The sequence below is a fragment of the Malaclemys terrapin genome, chromosome 7 (assembly GCF_027887155.1).
Source record: "Malaclemys terrapin pileata isolate rMalTer1 chromosome 7, rMalTer1.hap1, whole genome shotgun sequence".
Taxonomy (NCBI): domain Eukaryota; kingdom Metazoa; phylum Chordata; order Testudines; family Emydidae; genus Malaclemys; species Malaclemys terrapin.
In genome coordinates, this window is record NC_071511.1 from 50,660,001 (window position 1) to 50,676,761 (window position 16,761).

General features: G+C 50.1%; 1 protein-coding gene across 1 annotated transcript in view; it reads right to left on the bottom strand.

Annotated features, from left to right (window-relative positions):
- RBM5 (RNA binding motif protein 5) overlaps window positions 1-7,150 on the bottom strand; it is a 25,129-nt gene extending 17,979 nt beyond the window's left edge. The window contains exons 1-5 of the mRNA XM_054033807.1: window positions 7,046-7,150; window positions 6,713-6,776; window positions 4,126-4,312; window positions 3,242-3,409; window positions 185-254 (exon numbers count right to left, since the gene is read on the bottom strand). Of these exons, the coding sequence (XP_053889782.1) occupies window positions 185-254; window positions 3,242-3,409; window positions 4,126-4,312; window positions 6,713-6,729 (442 nt within the window). The 5' untranslated portion in view covers window positions 6,730-6,776; window positions 7,046-7,150. The remainder of the gene's footprint in view (window positions 1-184; window positions 255-3,241; window positions 3,410-4,125; window positions 4,313-6,712; window positions 6,777-7,045) is intronic.
- Window positions 7,151-16,761: the final 9,611 nt, after the last annotated feature.

Genomic DNA, 16,761 nt, shown 5'->3' on the forward strand with positions numbered 1-16,761 from the left:
CAGACTTCTTTTACAGTGTTCTTCAGCTATCTAAAAGCTATCAAAAGGCCACATTCCTTAGCCATGGCAAACCTTTTATTTTTATTTTGTGTGCTTGCAGATTTGGGGTAATTCTGGATGTTCTTGTGTGTCTGAGGGTGAGGGGAGAGGAAAATGGCACCGACAGCCAGATTAGAGCACTCACCTGTCTTTCTTTTCATCAGCCTCACGTCTGCAGGCTGAGGGCCTTCGAAGGACTCAATAAGCTCTCGAATCTGTATGGAGTTTAGTCATAACAGACAGTCAAAGATTCAAATCTTGACAAATATCCTTTTTATCACTGCAAACTAATTTGCAGCCTTCCACCCCAAATATTTTCTCTGAATGAGAATCATTGTGTAAAATCACATTTGTGAATTTACTTTACACTGAATTTAGAGAAAAGTACCACCTCCCTGTGTAGGAAGTAATTTAAGAGCAGTAAGTAATACTTACTACACCCAACCAGTGCTCCCCTTATTTGTATTTAAGTAGTGCCTAGGAGCTCCAGTCATGGACTAGGACTCCATGGTGCCAGGTGCCGTACAAGCAAGATGCCTGTCTCTGCCTCCAGGAGTTTGCAATCCAAGATATAACCTACAGTACTCTTGTCTGCAAAATCGCTAGACCCGTCTCCCTTCCTCTCAAACCAAGAAGACTGAAGGGTATTTATATAAACACCGATCTTGCCTTGCAGCCCCCCCTCCCCCCCTTTTTGACCTACTCTCTCCACATTCTCTCAAGGGGAGGAAGGGATCTGTGCAGAATACTAACTTCAATGAACAAGGCTAACAGGTTAATAAGGTACCATTTCCTCAACTGTACTGAACCTGCTTAAAGCTCCAGAGGTGCCCAACGAGAAAGATAAAAAAAGGGAAAAGCATCAGATTAGTAAGAAGTTCCCCAGAAGAGTGAAGAAAAAGGTCACTATTGGCAGAAATGTTAGAAAACTGATTAAAAGCAGATAAAAGAAATCCCGACATGGCACAAAATGAAGATACGCAACAGCTCAAAAAGACCCGTCAGTACAGGGAAACCCAAAGGCAGATTTGATCAACCAAGCACCAAGACAGTACACTGCCATCCTGTAGCTTTGCAAGTCAAACTGACCTATGGTTAACTACTGTTGACAGTGGTGTCTTTTGGAGCAGACTTTTACATACAACATGCCAAAGAAAAATTAAACAAACAAAGATAGCCATTGCAACTGTCTTCCCTAACCACAAAGGAAAGGCAGCAAATTTGTATAGCAGTAGTTGTTGCATTTTGAAAAGTGCAAACTCAAAACAAAATATGACTAACTGGTACATAATTAAAAACTCTACTTACACATTAAAGATTTATTCAAATTCTGATCCTAAATGACAACATTATTCAAAGAAACTACACTACAGTCATTTTAGCAGTTAGTAGGCAAATCAATATTTAAAAACTGTTCAAGTAATACAGCTCAGCTAAATCCATTTAAATGCCTCAGAACAAGTAGCAATTTTACACATGATTTATGCCCGATACTCAGGATTTCAATAAAAAACAAATAAAAACATATACTGAAATTTTATAAAATGAATTGTTGAGTCTGGATTTGAGTATATTTATGCTTTGTATGAAACAACCACTGCAGCATCAAACTAGTGAATGAAAATCCAAAAATAAACTGGGCTGGCTAGTCACTACTTTCTTAGCTAAGTGAAATGCAAAAATTTAAATTGTAAAAGTGGCCAAAAAAAAATATTGGTTTTAATAATTCAGAGAGACATTATTAGAACAGACACTTCAGAATTACAGATGTAGTCTGGTTAAAAATCAAATATGAACAGCTCTGCTTTTAAGTATCAGAGGGGTAGCCGTGTTAGTCTGAATCTGTAAAAAGCAACAGAGGGTCCTGTGGCACTTTAAGACTAACAGAAGTATTGGGAGACTTGCATCTGAAGAAGTGAGGTTCTTACCCACAAAAGCTTATGCTCCCAATACTTCTGTTAGTTTTAAAGGTGCCACAGGACCCTCTGTTGCTTTTTACAGCTCTGCTTTTGTGGGTTTGGTATTATTTTAACAGGCATTAGGATTAGATTATTTTGGTTACCCGGCCAAACTGGCAGAAACAGAAGAGATAAAAGAACACTGAAAACTACTTCCGAAAATTATTGGAATTTGCATGAACACTGTAAAGGCTCAAGAGTTATCAAGAAATCTAGCTACCGATCCCACTTGTACTCTGTCAGCATTATGGCAGCCATTTTACCACTCCAACAGCTATGCGGACAGATTAGGCTGGTGCAGAGATGTTTTAACAGGCTGAAAAGCTAAGTAAATTGGTGTAAAACAGCCAATTACATTATCTTTGGCCTCCATCAAAACAGGAAAATAAATCCATATTTGTCCCTGGAAAAATCTATGTTAGTTACATTTATGGAAAAGTAAATAAAGAAAAATAAGCAGAATTAGCACTGGAAGTAGTTACTTAATAGCATCTTTTCTGTGCCTTAGCCAGGGATGGCTACTAACCACATGGGAAAGGCTTATTTTTAGATTGTTCTATTTTAAAGAGGCACATATGGCATTAGCTGACCCACTTATTTAATATAAAACAGCTACAGTTTAAACCCCTTCAAAAATCCAAGGTTAATAATGGAAATATTAACCAGCCCTTCGAGATAGGATTATCTTTGCAACCTTCAGGAAAGAGGCAGTGATAAATTGTATCTTTAATATGGCGTAAATAAGGCTAAGTTTATGTCATGGAAGTCACTTGACCTCCTTGACATTCTCTGCTTAGCACCAGGGGCTGCTGGAGTCTGGAGCAGGTAGCCAGCAAGGGGGGGGGGGGGGGGCCTGCAAGATTCCATTGACAGGTGAAAGACTCCTGAGGGGCCCTCAGGGCTCCAGCAAAGGGTGACAGCCTTGCACAGGGGAAGAGGGGGCATCTCAGGCGAGCGGCTGGGGGTGTCCCTTTTTCTCTTTGGGAAATATGGTTACCCTGCAGCTCCCAGCTACTGTGGGCGGAGGGGGAACCCCACAGCTCCCAGCCACCAGTGTGGCAGAAGAAACAATGTAGCCACAACAGCAGAAGTCACAGACAGATCACAGCTTCTGTGAATTTTTGTTTATTGCCTGTGACTTACTAAAAATAACCATGACAAAATCTTAGCCTTAGACATAAGTAAACCAAACCAATTTGGAACTCTTGGTAGGGTAAGCAAAGCCATTTTCTTTGTATACTTACATCGTTTTCTGTAACAGTGATAGGAAGGCCACGCAACATGATGGTCTTGCTTTCTTTCTCATCATTAATGTCATTCCTGTAGTCATGCTCTCCATAGTCACCATCAGAATGGTACCCATCTTCTGATTTATCGCTATTCCGTCTCTCACGCTCCCTCTCCCTATCCCTCTGGTGAGTGAATACCCAGATTAGCAAACACGCACACTGCTAATGGAGACAGCTTATCACTCAATATGGAAAAAGAAATCTTAACAAGACCGGAACAAGCTCCAGCAGATCTGGAGCTTTAATTTGCAACCAGACAGTAATTCCAAAGAAATAGTAAGAGATTCATCTTAAGTAACCAGTGAAGTTCCATTCCTGAGGAGAGTGGGTCTTACACTACTAATAAAAACTGTACTGGAAACCTTAGGGATGCTCTGAAGTGGTTGTTTAAAACCAGATTTGGATTCTATCACCTCATAATACCTTCTCCATAAAAGTGAAGGTATCAGTTCTGCCAGGAAACCAAGAATAAAGAATGTGTTAATATATTTAGGGTTACAAATTTTGAAGAAATTGGATTACTACAGACAAGTGTCAAGATCGATACCAGAAGTTCACTAGTACAAAAGTCTGAGATCCCTTTCAAATAGCAAGCCTCTGAGTGTGACCCCCTTATACATTAAAAACACTTTTGATATAGTTAACACCATTATAAATGCTGGATGCAAAGCGGGGCTTGGGATGGAGGCTGACAGCTCGCGAACCCCCATGTAATAACCTTGTGAACCCGACCCCCAGTTTGAGAACCCCCGATCTATACTATGCTGATGACTATGTTATCAGAACACTAATACAAAATTCACTCACAGCCTGAGTGAATGCAAATGTTTTCCACTTACCTCAGGGCTGTCATAGTCCCGGCTGTCATAGTCCCGGCTGTCATAGTCCCGGCTGTCATCATATCTCTCATTCCTGCGCTCCTCACTCGATCTCTTGTAATCAGAATCCCTTCGCCTGCTTCTAGAGTCCCGATCCTCCCGATCTATGATAGAGCCGTACCTTCCACTTCGTTCAGTCCTACTCACACTGTAAAAGGAAGGTTTGTTCAGTTTGAGAATTCTCTCTCAGGGAAAAGAAGTAATTCAGGGAAATGCCATGGTTCAGTTTACTTTCAATACCACAGCATCTGTGTCAGCTCAGGAAATTCTAGCATTTTCAGTTCAAAATTAGCTAAATAAGCTACAACACTGCAAAAAATGAATCGACTACCACCCTCTCCTCCATTTTGTAGCATCATGTCATTCAATAACACAATAGTCAAATAGGTCTGGAGAATACACTAGCATACACATTATGTGGAAGTGCACTAGTGTGTAAATTGAAGAACGTGTGTAACAAACTATACAGATGAGAAACGCATTGACAGAGATAGAATCTTAGAATATCAGAGTTGGAAGGGACCTCAGGAGGTCATCTAGTCCAACCCCTTGCTCAAAGCAGGACCAATTCCCAACTAAATCATCCCAGCCAGGGCTTTGTCAAGCCGGGCCTTAAAAACCTCTAAGGAAGGAGATTCCACCACCTCCCTAGGTAACCCATTCCAGTGCTTCACCACCCTCCTAGTGAAAAAGTTTTTCCTAATATCCAACCTAAACTTCCCCCACTGCAACTTGAGACCATTACTCCTTGTTCTGTCATCAGCTACCACTGAGAACAGTCTAGATCCATCCTCTTTAGAACCCCCTTTCAGGTAGTTGAAAGAAGCTATCAAATCCCCCCTCATTCTTCGCTTCTGCAGACTAAACAATCCCAGTTCCCTCAGCTTCTCCTCATAAGTCATGTGCTCCAGCCCCCTAATCATTTTTGTTGCCCTCCGTTGGGCTCTTTCCAATTTTTCCACATCCTTTTTGTAGTGTGGGGCCCAAAACTGGACACAGTACTCCAGATGAGGCCTCACCAATATCAAATAGAGGGGGAATGATCACGTCCCTCGATCTGCTGGCAATGCCCCATCTTATACAGCCCAAAATGCTGTTAGCCTTCTTGGCAACAAGGGCACGCTGTTCACTCATATCCAGCTTCTCATCCACTGTAACCCCTAGGTCCTTTTCTGCAGAACTGCTTCCTAGACATTCGGTCCCTAGTCTGTAGCAGTGCATGGGATTCTTCCGTCCTAAGTGCAGGACTCTGCACATGTCCTTGTTGAGTCATTAGGCAACCTAACAGGTCTCTTCCATACAACTATGATAAACTCTGTTTTGCTATTTTTCTAATCCAAAATCCAAAAATACATTCAAGTTAAGGTTTTTAGTAGAAAACAAATTTATCAAATTAAAAAGTGATAATTGGATATAAACCAGTCACATCAACTGGAGACTAAGAGCTGATACTATTTTTATTACTCCCTTCACAGAGATGAGCAAAAAGAAGAACAGGAGTACTTGTGGCACCTTAGAGACTAACAAATTTATTAGAGCATATGCATCCGAAGAAGTGGGCTGTAGTCCACGAAAGCTTATGCTCTAATAAATTTGTTAGTCTCTAAGGTGCCACAAGTACTCCTGTTCTTCTTTTTGTGGATACAGACTAACACGGCTGTTACTCTGATAGATGAGCAAGTTCGCCGCCAGTGAATTATTTTGGTGGCACTGATTGCTTCTCCAGAGCTGTTTTCCTCCAACCCACATGTACAGGGAATGTGGCAGGTCCACATCACCTGTCATTTTAAGCAACAGTGGCTAAACTATTGTACTAAGTGGAAGGTGTTTTCTTTTTCCAATTCCTAATTAATCAAAGCATGCTGCTGCTTGCTATTAAGAGTATTCTCAAAAGGGTTTATTGATTTGAAAACTTAAGACACCCTGATGGTTCCTTAAGACTACTGGATCCAGTTATTGAGCTGTTTTCACCACTAATCCTGCCCCATAATGTGCTCCTCTAGGACCCCTACCACATATAAATAAAGGTTACTATAGTGTCACCTTCTCCAGCACCAGTAGATAGTTGGGGGTTTTTTAAACACCACTAGAGATTTCCTTCCTAATAACCCATACAGAAGAAGCCAATGCCAAACTAGTACCAATTTAACAGATATTTCTGTTAACAGGCTTCTCTCCTTTTGAGGGGGTGATTTTCTTTGCTTTAGATTGTAATAAAATTCTCACTGGCTTGTGACCTGCCCCCTCTCGTGACCCCCCTGGGGGCTGAGGAACACTGCCCTATAACAAGTGCATTTCTCTACGTATTGGCGTGAGAATAAATCCTGCTTAAGCCCTGAACAGAGCCATAAACTAGCGGATTTGGATCTCGCTCAGCCATCCGTGTGCTCGCCGGAATGTGCCCGGCTCGGGGAGATGCCAGTGGGCGGCTGCTCGGCAGCACACAGTTCCTGCCATCCGCGGCCCCACATCCAAGGCGAAGAGGGAGAGCTCATCGGGCACGGCCAGGCGATCGCTCTCCTGTGCGTGGGGAGCGGACGCAACCTACCGTTTATCGGAGCCCATGGTCCCACGGGCAGCTTGCCTCCCAGTCCGGCACACAGACGATCAGCCTGAAGGACAAAGAAGAGCAAGCGTCAGACTGCGCGCACGGGGGCGCGTATGGAGAGCGCGCGCGGTTGAGGAGCGCGCTCAGGAGCGGCGCGCGAGACGGGGGGACCCACGGAACCCGGGGGGCGCTACAGACTAGCGCGCGGGACTGGGGTCGGAGCACGGGAGCTTCGGGAAACGCGCGGGTCAAGGCCAGCGCTGGCCAAGGGAGCCCCTACTCAGGCAGTGATGGGGGACGAAGGGGACTCTCAGGGCCGGGCCACTCTCTTACCGACTCCCAAGCTCCGCCGATGCTTCTCTGCCGTTCCGTAAAATGGCGCCCAGGAAGCTCACCGTCTCCTGCCCACAATGCCTCGCGCCGGCCGCCTGGAAGCTTCCAGCGGCCGCGCGTGCGCAGCCCCCCCTCAGCCGCACGGCGTGCTGGGAACTGTCGTGGGGCACTCCGGCCGCATCCCCCTGCTGCTGCTGGAGGCTCCCCGGGGAGACCCCTTCGCAGTCGAGTCCAAAGAGGGGCAGGCCCCAGCCCGTCCCCCGGGACCCCGCGCCCCCCCCCGAGCTCCCTGCGTCCCCCACACCTGGGTGGCCACCAACAGCTCCCGAGGCGCCCCGGAAGGCTAGAGCTGGCTACCCAACCAGTGTTTGATTTGTGCCAAGGCCGAGCCCCGGGCTTGACAGGTCCCAACCCAGCACTTCTGGCTTGGCGCATCTGTTATGGATGTAAAAATATTGCTTGAGCCTGGTCCCTCTTCCACATTAAGACCGGAGCTCGCAGGGTGAGGACCACCCGCGACCCTGCTGGGCTGGGCACTGTGAGAGCAGCAGTCAGTGAGGGGAGAGGGCAGGAAACTGCAGCCCGGTGTGAGCTCGATATCGGGGCGATCTGTCAGTAACCCGCCGGGGCCAGGCACGTCTCGCGGAGCAGCAAAGCGGCCAACGCCGCAGCAGTGTTAGCAACTCGCCCCTGCTCTCCGCTACCCTGGCGCGCTTTGCCCTACGCAGAGCTCGATGCCGGGTGGCTGTGGCCCTTTGTTCCCCCTTGCCCCAGGGCCTGGCTCCAAGGCGGTGGCTGGCTGCAGCGGGGCCAGAGAACGGGGTTCTTCACCCTGTGAGCTGCCCCAGCCGCCTACCACAAGCCGCGCCCATTGCCTGAGCAGCTGCGCACAAAGGAGCTGGCCGCCGCCCCTATGCCACGGAGGCAGAGGCGAGACTACAGGTCCCAGCGTGCAGTGCGGCGAGGCGGAGCATTGCACGCCGGGAACCTTCTGATGTTGCCCACGTGCCGGTCAGTGCCAGTACTGCACTGCAGGGGGCGGGGAACGTGCCTCCGGAACCACAGAAGAAAAGTGTTAGGGGGAGGGGGAGAAATGCATGGGCCCTACGGGTGCATTTGGGAGGGCATCAACAGGATAGGGGAGGGGATGTTTGCCCTTCTTTCCCCCAGTGCTGTGCCCACTCCTGCTTGTGAGGCCCACCAGTCAGTAGCTGCAGAGTGGGGCAGTGCCTCCCCTCTGGGCACAACTGCTCCAAACTAACAGCAGTGATTCATGGGGGGGGGGGGGGGGGGGTCACTCACAAGCCAGCCCCTTCCTTGCTGCGCCCGTACATGGTGCAGAGAAACCACTGCAGCAGCCTATGCTCCTTCCAGACAGGAGCCTATCTAATACTCAGCTAGCTGCTCCCACGTGTTCCTGGACACCCCAAAAATAGCCAGTGCTCACTGCTGTGCAGAGCAGCAGTATGTGGGGGAGGGGGTGCAGTGTCATTGGCAACCATGCATTGGGGGAGGGAGTTAGGAAAAACAGCTGGAAATAATCCTTCTGGCTTCCTGTCTCCTCTAGGGAGGAACCACTGTAGGCTGCTCAGATTCAGCTGCATGGGAGCTAGATAATAAAACCTAGCATTTATGCGGAGCCTATAGATTTCATACACAGCAAATCTTTATTGGCTATTCCCCTCCCTCAAAAGCCCAGGACGCGGCAGCGAGAACAATAAATGCTGTACAGCAGGAGATGGATCATGTGGGTGATCTTGCTGTCGTTCTACTGTGGGGTTTGCAAAGCAAGAGCTATGTTCATTTTGAGAAGGCCCCAGTCTCCAGCAAACTCACCAGGAGAATGATGATGTTCTAGCCCTCCTCACTGTGGTGTCTGAGACCTTCACTCAATAGTGGATGTTAGCTTCAAAGTGCCCATAGGAGCTAGAGAAGTATTTGTCCCCATTTTACAGAGGTGAACTGAGGCCCTACTTAGGTTAAGGGATTTATCTACAGGCAGGCAGGGACTCAGGGGATTGGCCAGGAATTGAACCCAGGTCTCATGTTCTAGGGCAGGGCTGTCAAACTCAAATGACCATGAGGGCCACATGAGGACTAGTACATTGGCCCGAGGGCCGCATTGATGACACTGCCCCCTCCCGCCCCCACTCCACCCCTTCCATGAGGCCCCACCCCTGCCCCGCCTCTTCCCACCCCTTCCCTGCCCCCATTCCAACCCCTTCCCCAAAATCTCCACCCCAACTCTGCCCCCTCCCTGCCCCCAAGGGATGCAGGAGGGGTGTGGTGGGGGCTCAGGGCAGGGAGTTGGGGTGTGGGGTGCAGGAGAGGTGAGGGGTACAGCAAGGGGTCAGGGTGCAGCAGGGGGCTCAGGGCACTGGGTTGGGGTGCAAGAGGAGTGTGGGGCTCGGCAGGGGGTTGGGATGCAAGAGGAATGTGGGGTGTGGCAGGGGGTTCAGGGCAAGGGGCTGGGGAGCGGCAGGGGGTCAGGGTGCAGGAGGCATGTGGGTTGAGGCAGGGGGCTCAGGGCAGGGGGGCAGAATGCAGTAGGAGTGCGGGGTGAGGCAGGGGGCTCAGGGCAGGGTGGAGGAGGGGTGCAGGGTACAGCGGGGTCAGGGCACAGGAGGGGTGCAGCATGGGGCTCAGGGCAGTGGGTTGGAATGCAGGAGGGGTGCAGGGTACGGCAGGGGGTCGGGGTGCAGGAGGGGTGTGGCATAGGGCTCAGGGCAGTGGGTTTGGCTGCAGGAAGGGTTCGGGGGGCAGGATCTGGCCCGGCACGTACCAGGGGCAGGGCAGGCTCCCTGCCTGCCTGTCTGCCCTGTCCCCGAAAGAGGCTGAAACATGGGGAAGGGGGGGAGCGGAGGGGCTGTGTGTTTCTGTTGCTTGAGGCACTGCCTCCAACAGCTCCCATTGGCCCCGGATCCCCGTTCCCAGCCAATGGGAGCTGCTGGGGGTGCTGCCTGAAGTAACAGCCACACACAGCCCCTCCTTGGTCCCTTCCCCACATTCCAGCCTCTTCCTGGAGCTGTGCAGGGCAGGGCAGGCAGGGAGCCTGCCCTGCTCCTGATGCATGTCTAGATGCCGCTCTGGTAAAAACTGGGGGAGGACAGGGAGACTGCGAGGGGCTTGCGGGCCGCAGAAAATCACCCCGCAGGCCGCATGCAGCCCGTGGGCCGCGTGTTTGAGACACCTGTTCTAGGGTCAGTGCCCCACCTACTAGGAGGGGAATATGGACACGAAAAAGCAGCCAGATGTGGCCTGAGTGACCAGGCCTCAGAAGAGTTGGGGGGACAATACCACAACCCTTGACTTTTCCACTGTCATGTATATCTTATTGTATCACCACCCCTCCCCTCTCCAAGGCTCTCTCACTTTCTCCATGGAAACAACACAGCTTAAAGTGATATCTTACCAAGCTCCACAGCTATGTAGCAACAGCAGCATAATGGCATTAAATCCAGCTATGGCCATTCCCTTCCATTTATAGACAAAAGAGACTGCACAGTATCGCCATGCTTATGTGTTCCAAACTCATGAGATTAAAAGAAAAGAAAAAAAGATTAAGCCAAAGTAAATATCTGGGCTGTTTTATTTGCTTGTCAGGTGTACTTGTCATGTTTCAAGCTCATCACTGCAAGAATGGGGGCTAGAAACTTATTTTAAGAATAGGGGAGAATCTTAGTTTTTATAATCAGTGGACTGCAGGAGCAGGAACTTTAAATAGTAAAATATAAGGCTTGCAAAAAATTGTAAGAGTTGGCTACACTGCTACAATATAGCTCAGTAGAGCAAACTAGTTCTGCCTGATATTCAAACCCCCTTTATTCAGGTGTAAGTGGTACACATTATGATCTTTGGGACAGCCACAGAATTGGCATTACCTAGGGTTACCATATTTTGAGGGTCCAAAAAGAGGACACTCCACGGGGGCCCAGCCCCGCCCATTCCCCCTTCCCAACTCCACCCCCTCCCCTGCTTCCCGCGAACATTTGATTCGCGGGAAGCCTGAAGCAGGCAGCAGGTAAGCTGGGGGTGGGAGGAGGAGGTGCAGCCCAGTCTGGCCCCCACAACCAAGCGGCTCCCTCCGGCGGCTGGCCCCAGTGTCTCCAGCCTGGCTCGGCTCCTGGGGTGCCGGCCCAGCACCGCCGGCCCGGCACCGCCGGGCCCGGCCCCCAAGAGCCAGCCCCCGGCCCGGCCCCGCACCCCAGAGCCAGCCCCCGGCCCAGCACCGCCGGCCCCCGGCCCAGCACGTCCCTATTTTCCCGGACATGTTCGGCTTTTTGGGATTTCCCCCCGGACGGGGATTTGAGGCCCAAAAAGCCGGACATGTCCGGGAAAATCCGGACGTATGGTAACCCTAGCATAACCCTGTGCGGTTCTCCATTGAGATAGCAGCAGGAAAGCTGGAGTGGAAAAGTGGTTAATTTCACTGGCAGAGAAGGTGGGGTTGAGTGGTCTGCAAAGCATTCAGTTCCACTACAGTGCATGTTTCTCATAGGATATCTGGAGGCTGCCTGATCAGCAATCTGTATTGCTAAATCCACTGCATGAGGGACAACTCAGCAGTGTAATTTCAATACACTGGCCTAGAATCCAGCACAACTCGGGCAAGGTTATTAAGCCAATGCAGGAAAGCTGCAGACAAAGCAGAGTGCCCATTTCCAAGCAACCTCTGCTCCAGGGGCCATGCCATCAATGCTGGAGCTAGAGGGGTTGGTCTTCTGAAGCAGCGGAGCTTGGATATTCCCCCAGGGAGGAGGCTGTAATAGAAAGTATTGACTTTATGTAACACGCCCCGCTGAGGCCCTGCCTGTGCGACAGCCTCTGAGCAGGAGTCGAACCAGCAAACCCTGGACTAACGTGGATTTTTTGTCATTCACCAACAGGCCGAGGCGGCGGCACGTGGCTAGCAGCACCGCGATGTCCCCTTGGACCTGGAGTTGTCCTTGACAAACCAGTCGTCGAGATACGGGTAGATCTGGATATCCCAACATCTGAGGTAAGCCGCCACCACTGACATGAACTTGGTGAATACCTATGGTGCTGTTGCTAGGCCAAATGGGAGGACCACGAACTGATAGTGGTCGGGACCTACTGTCAACCCTCGAAGATGGCGATGTGGAAGTACACATCTTTCAGATTGAGGGTGGGGATGATGGAAGCCAGGGAGATCATGCAGAAGTTCGGTTTCACTAAGTAGCAGTTCAAGCCCCGCAGGTCTAGTATGGGCCGCAGACCGCACTCCTTGGCTTTGGTGATTAAAAAGTATCGGGAATAGAACCCCTTGTTTCTGTCCACAGGAACTACCTCCACCGCACCCAGCTGTAGTAAACCCTCTACCTCCTGTATGAGAAGATTCTCATGAGAGGTGTCCCTGAAGGAGGACGGGGAGGCTAGAAAGTAACTGAAGGGTGTAACCCTGCGCCACCGTACTGAGGACCCATTGGTCCGATGTTATAGACGTCCACACAGGGAGGAAGGAAGAAAGACGGTTGGCAAACAGAGGGGAGGAACGATCCAGGAACAGTCCAGTAGGTTGCCCTCGGGGGTACCCTCAAAACAGATGCTTATCTATCTGCTTACTGTGGATTGAGCCCACCTGGAATGTAGACGGGGTTGGTGGCCAAGGTGCTTCTTGTAGCCCCTGAATCTTTCGTAGGCAGGCTTCTAGTGAGGGTGGCTCCCTGGGCTCTGAGGCTGCTTGTGGGCAGGGCTGGGGACATACAGGCCCAGTGTTTTTAGGGTCATATGGGAATCTTTCAGGCCATGCAGCTTAATGTCTGTCTGTTCTGCGAACAGGGCATGCCAGTCAAAAGGGAGGTCTTGCATTGACTGCTGAGCCTCCAAGACCAGAGAGGAGCAGCCATGAAGCCCTGCGCAACAAGATGGCCGATGCTATGGTATGGGTGGCAGTGTTTTGCACTTATCACTAATGTGACCTTCGCCCAAGCACCGTAAACAACTATTATGTGGATCGCTAATAAGCATGGGCCTTTTACAGTGATCACAGAGTTTAAAACCATCCCAAGGCGAAGTCCCTTTAGGGACCTACTCAGGGCACGTTTACACTACGAAATTAGGTCGAATTTATACAAGTTTATTTTTAGGAAGCGATTTTATACAGTCGATTGCGTGTGTCCCCACTAAGTGCATTAAATCGGCAGAGTGCGTCCACAGTACCAAGGCTAGCGTCGACTTTTGGAGTGTTGCACTGTGGGTAGCTATCCCACAGTTCCCGCAGTCTCCGCCGCCCATTGGAATTCTGGGTTGAGCTCCCAATGCCTGATGGGGCAAAAACATTGTCACAGGTGGTTTTGGGTACATGTCGTCAGTCGCCCCTCCCTCCATGAAAGCAACGGCAGAAAATCGTTTCACGCCTTTTTTTCCGTGCGGACGCCATACTGCTTTCACCAGCTGGTGCAGTAGGACTGCTAACCATCGTCATCGAATGACTGCTTCTGCTGCAACTAGCTCTTCTGCTCTGGCCGTGGACGTGCAATAGGTTGGAAAAACTGGTCTTCCAACCACCGCTTCCGCTGCCACTCTGCTCTCCTGCTCTTGTCTTGATCGATAGCGAATTTCTCCATGTTGGCTGTCATGGGCTCCCGCTTCTGCTGCAACTCTGCTCTCCTGCTCATGCCATACCACGGCGAGCATGGAGCCCGTTCAGATCACCGTGGCAATTATGATCATTTTAAACACCTCGTGCATTATGCTGCAGTATGTTCAGAACTAGAACCTGCAAAAGCAGGCAAGGAGGCGATGGCAGCGCAGTGACGAGAGTGATGAGGACATGGACACAGACTTCTCAAAGTACGGGCCATGGCAATTTGGACATCCTGGTGGCCATGGGGCAGGCTCATGCCATGGAACGCTGATTCTGGGCCTGGGAAACAAGGACAGATTGGTGGGGCCACATAGTGTTGCAGGTCTGGGATGATTCCTAGGGGCTTCGAAACTTTCGTATGCGTAAGGGCACTTTCATGGAACTTTGTGACTTGCTTTCCCCTGCCCTGAAGCACAAGAATACCAAGAGGAGAGCAGCCCTCACAGTTCACAAGTGAGTGGCGATAGCCCTCTGGAAGCTTGCAACGCCAGACAGCTACCAGTCAGTCGGGAATCAATTTGGAGTGGGCAAATCTACTGTGGGGGCTGCTGTGATCCAAGTAGCCAACGTGATCACTGAGCTGCTGCTATTAAGAGTAGTGACTCTGGGAAATGTGCAGGTCATAGTGGATGGCTTTGCTGAAATGGGGTTCCCTGTGATAGATGGAACGCATATCCCCATCTTGGCACTGGACCACCTTGACAACCAGTACATAAACCGCAAGGGGTACGTTTCAATGGTGCTGCAAGCACTGGTTCATCACAAGAGACGTTTCACCGACATCAACATGGGATGGCCGGGAAAGGTACATGAAGCTCGCATCTTCAGGAACTCTTGTCTGAACAGCTGCAGGAAGGGACTTACTTCCCAGATCAGAAAATAAATGTTGGGGATGTTGAAATGCCTATAGTTATTCTTGGGGACCCAGCCTACCCCTTAATGCCATGGCTCGTGAAGCCGTACACAGGCACCCTGGACAGTAGTCAGGAGCAGTTCAACTATAGGCTGAGCAAGTGCAGAATGGTGGTAGAATGTGCCTTTGGACTTTTAAAAGTGCGCTGGTGCAGTTTACTGACTTGGTTAGACCTCAGCGAAACCAATATTCCCACTGTTATCTCTGCTTGCTGTGTGCTCCACAATATCTGAGAGAGTAAGGGGGAGACATTTATGGCGGGGTGGGAGGTTGAGGCAAATCTCCTGGCTGCTGATTACTCGCAGCCAGACACCAGGGCAGTTAGAAGAGCACAGCAGGGTGCGCTGTGCATCAGAGAAGCTTTGAAAACCAGTTTCATGACTGGCCAGGCTACGGTGGGAGAGTTCTGTTTGTTTCTCTTTGATAACCTGCCCCCTTGGTTCACTCTACTTCCCTGTAAGCCAACCGACCTCCCCACTTTGATCACTGCAATAAAGTCGTTATTTCAAAATCATGCACTCTTTATTAATTTGTCACACAAATAGGGGGATAACTGCCAAGGTAGCCCAGGAGGGGTGGGGGAGGAGGGGAGGACAAGGCCACACTGCACTTCAAAACTTATTGAATGCCAGCCTCCTGTTGCTTGGACAGTCCTCCAGGGTGGAACGGTTGGGTGCCTGGAGCCCCTACCCCCTACCACATTCTTGGGTGTCTGGGTGAGGAGGCTATGGAACTTGGGGAGGAGGGCGGGCGGTTACACAGGGGCTGCACCGATGGTCTATGCTTCTGCTGCCTTTCCTGCAGCTCAACCATATGCCGGAGCATATCAGTTTGATCCTCCAGTAGCCTCAGCATTGCATCCTGCCTCCTCTCATCACACTGCCGCCACCTCTCCTTTTTCTCCCGCCACCTTTTCTCTTGCTCATCTCTCCTGTCCTCGTGTTGATTTTCTGCTTTCCTGGACTCTGCCATTGTTTGCCTCCACGCATTCTGCTGAGCTCTTTCAGTGTGGGAGGACTGCATGAGCTCAGAGAACATTTCATCGCGAATGCGTTTTTTTCGCCTTCTTATCTGCGCTAGCCTCTGGGACGGAGATGATAGGGTGAGCGTTGAAACATTTGCAGCTGCGGGAGGAAGAAAAGGGATAGTATTCTTTAAAAAGACACATTTTAGAGAACATTGGGTAGACTCTTTCATGGTGAACCAAGCTGTTAACATTACATAGCACATGTGCTTTTGATACAAAGTTGCATTTTGCCTCTTATATTGAGGGCCTGCCGGTTTTTGGAGGGGCTGCGGTTTTCAGGTTAACGTGCAGCACAAACCCAACTAAACCCCCCCACACACACCCAATTCTCTGTGATGATTGCTTCACCCCTCCCCCCCACCGCGTGGCTAACAGTGGGGATTATTTCTGTTCAGCCACAGGCAAACAGCCCAGCAGGAACGCCACATCTGATTGTCCCCTTAATAAAATTCCCCTATTTCAACCAGGTGACCATGAATGATATCACTCTCCTGAGGATAACACAGAGATAAAGAACGGATGTTGCTTGAATGCATTCCAGTAGCTGTACTGGCCGCGAATGCATCCCAAGTCTTCAGGGCAAATTAATCATTAAATATGCTTGTTTTTAAATCATGTATTATACTTACAAAGGTACACTCACCAGAGGTGTCTCTCTGCCTCCAAGGTCCGGGAGCCCGCCTTGAGAGGGTTGGGAGGCTATTGGCTCCAGGGTGATAAACAATTCCTGGCTGTCGGGGAGAACGGTTTCTCCGCTTGCCTGCTGTGCGCTACCCTCCTCCTCATCATCTTCCTCGTCCCCCAAATCCTCATCCCTATTGCGTGAGACTCCCCCCTTGCAGGAGTCCATGAACAGGGGTGGGGTAGTGGTGGGGGCACCCCCTAGAATTGCAGGCAACTCATCATAGAAGCGGCATGTCTGGGGGGGTCTGACCCAGAGCAGCTGTTTGCCTCTTTGGTTTTTTGGTAGGCTTGCCTGAGCGCCTTAAGTTTCACGTGGCACTGCTGTGGGTCCCTGTTATAGCCTCTGTCCTTCATACTCTTGGAGATTTTTTCAAATATTTTGGCATTTCATCTTTTGGAACGGAGTTCTGATAGCATGGATTTGTCTCCCCAAACAGCGATCAGATCCAGTACCTCCCGTTTGGTCCACGCTGGAGCTCTTTTGG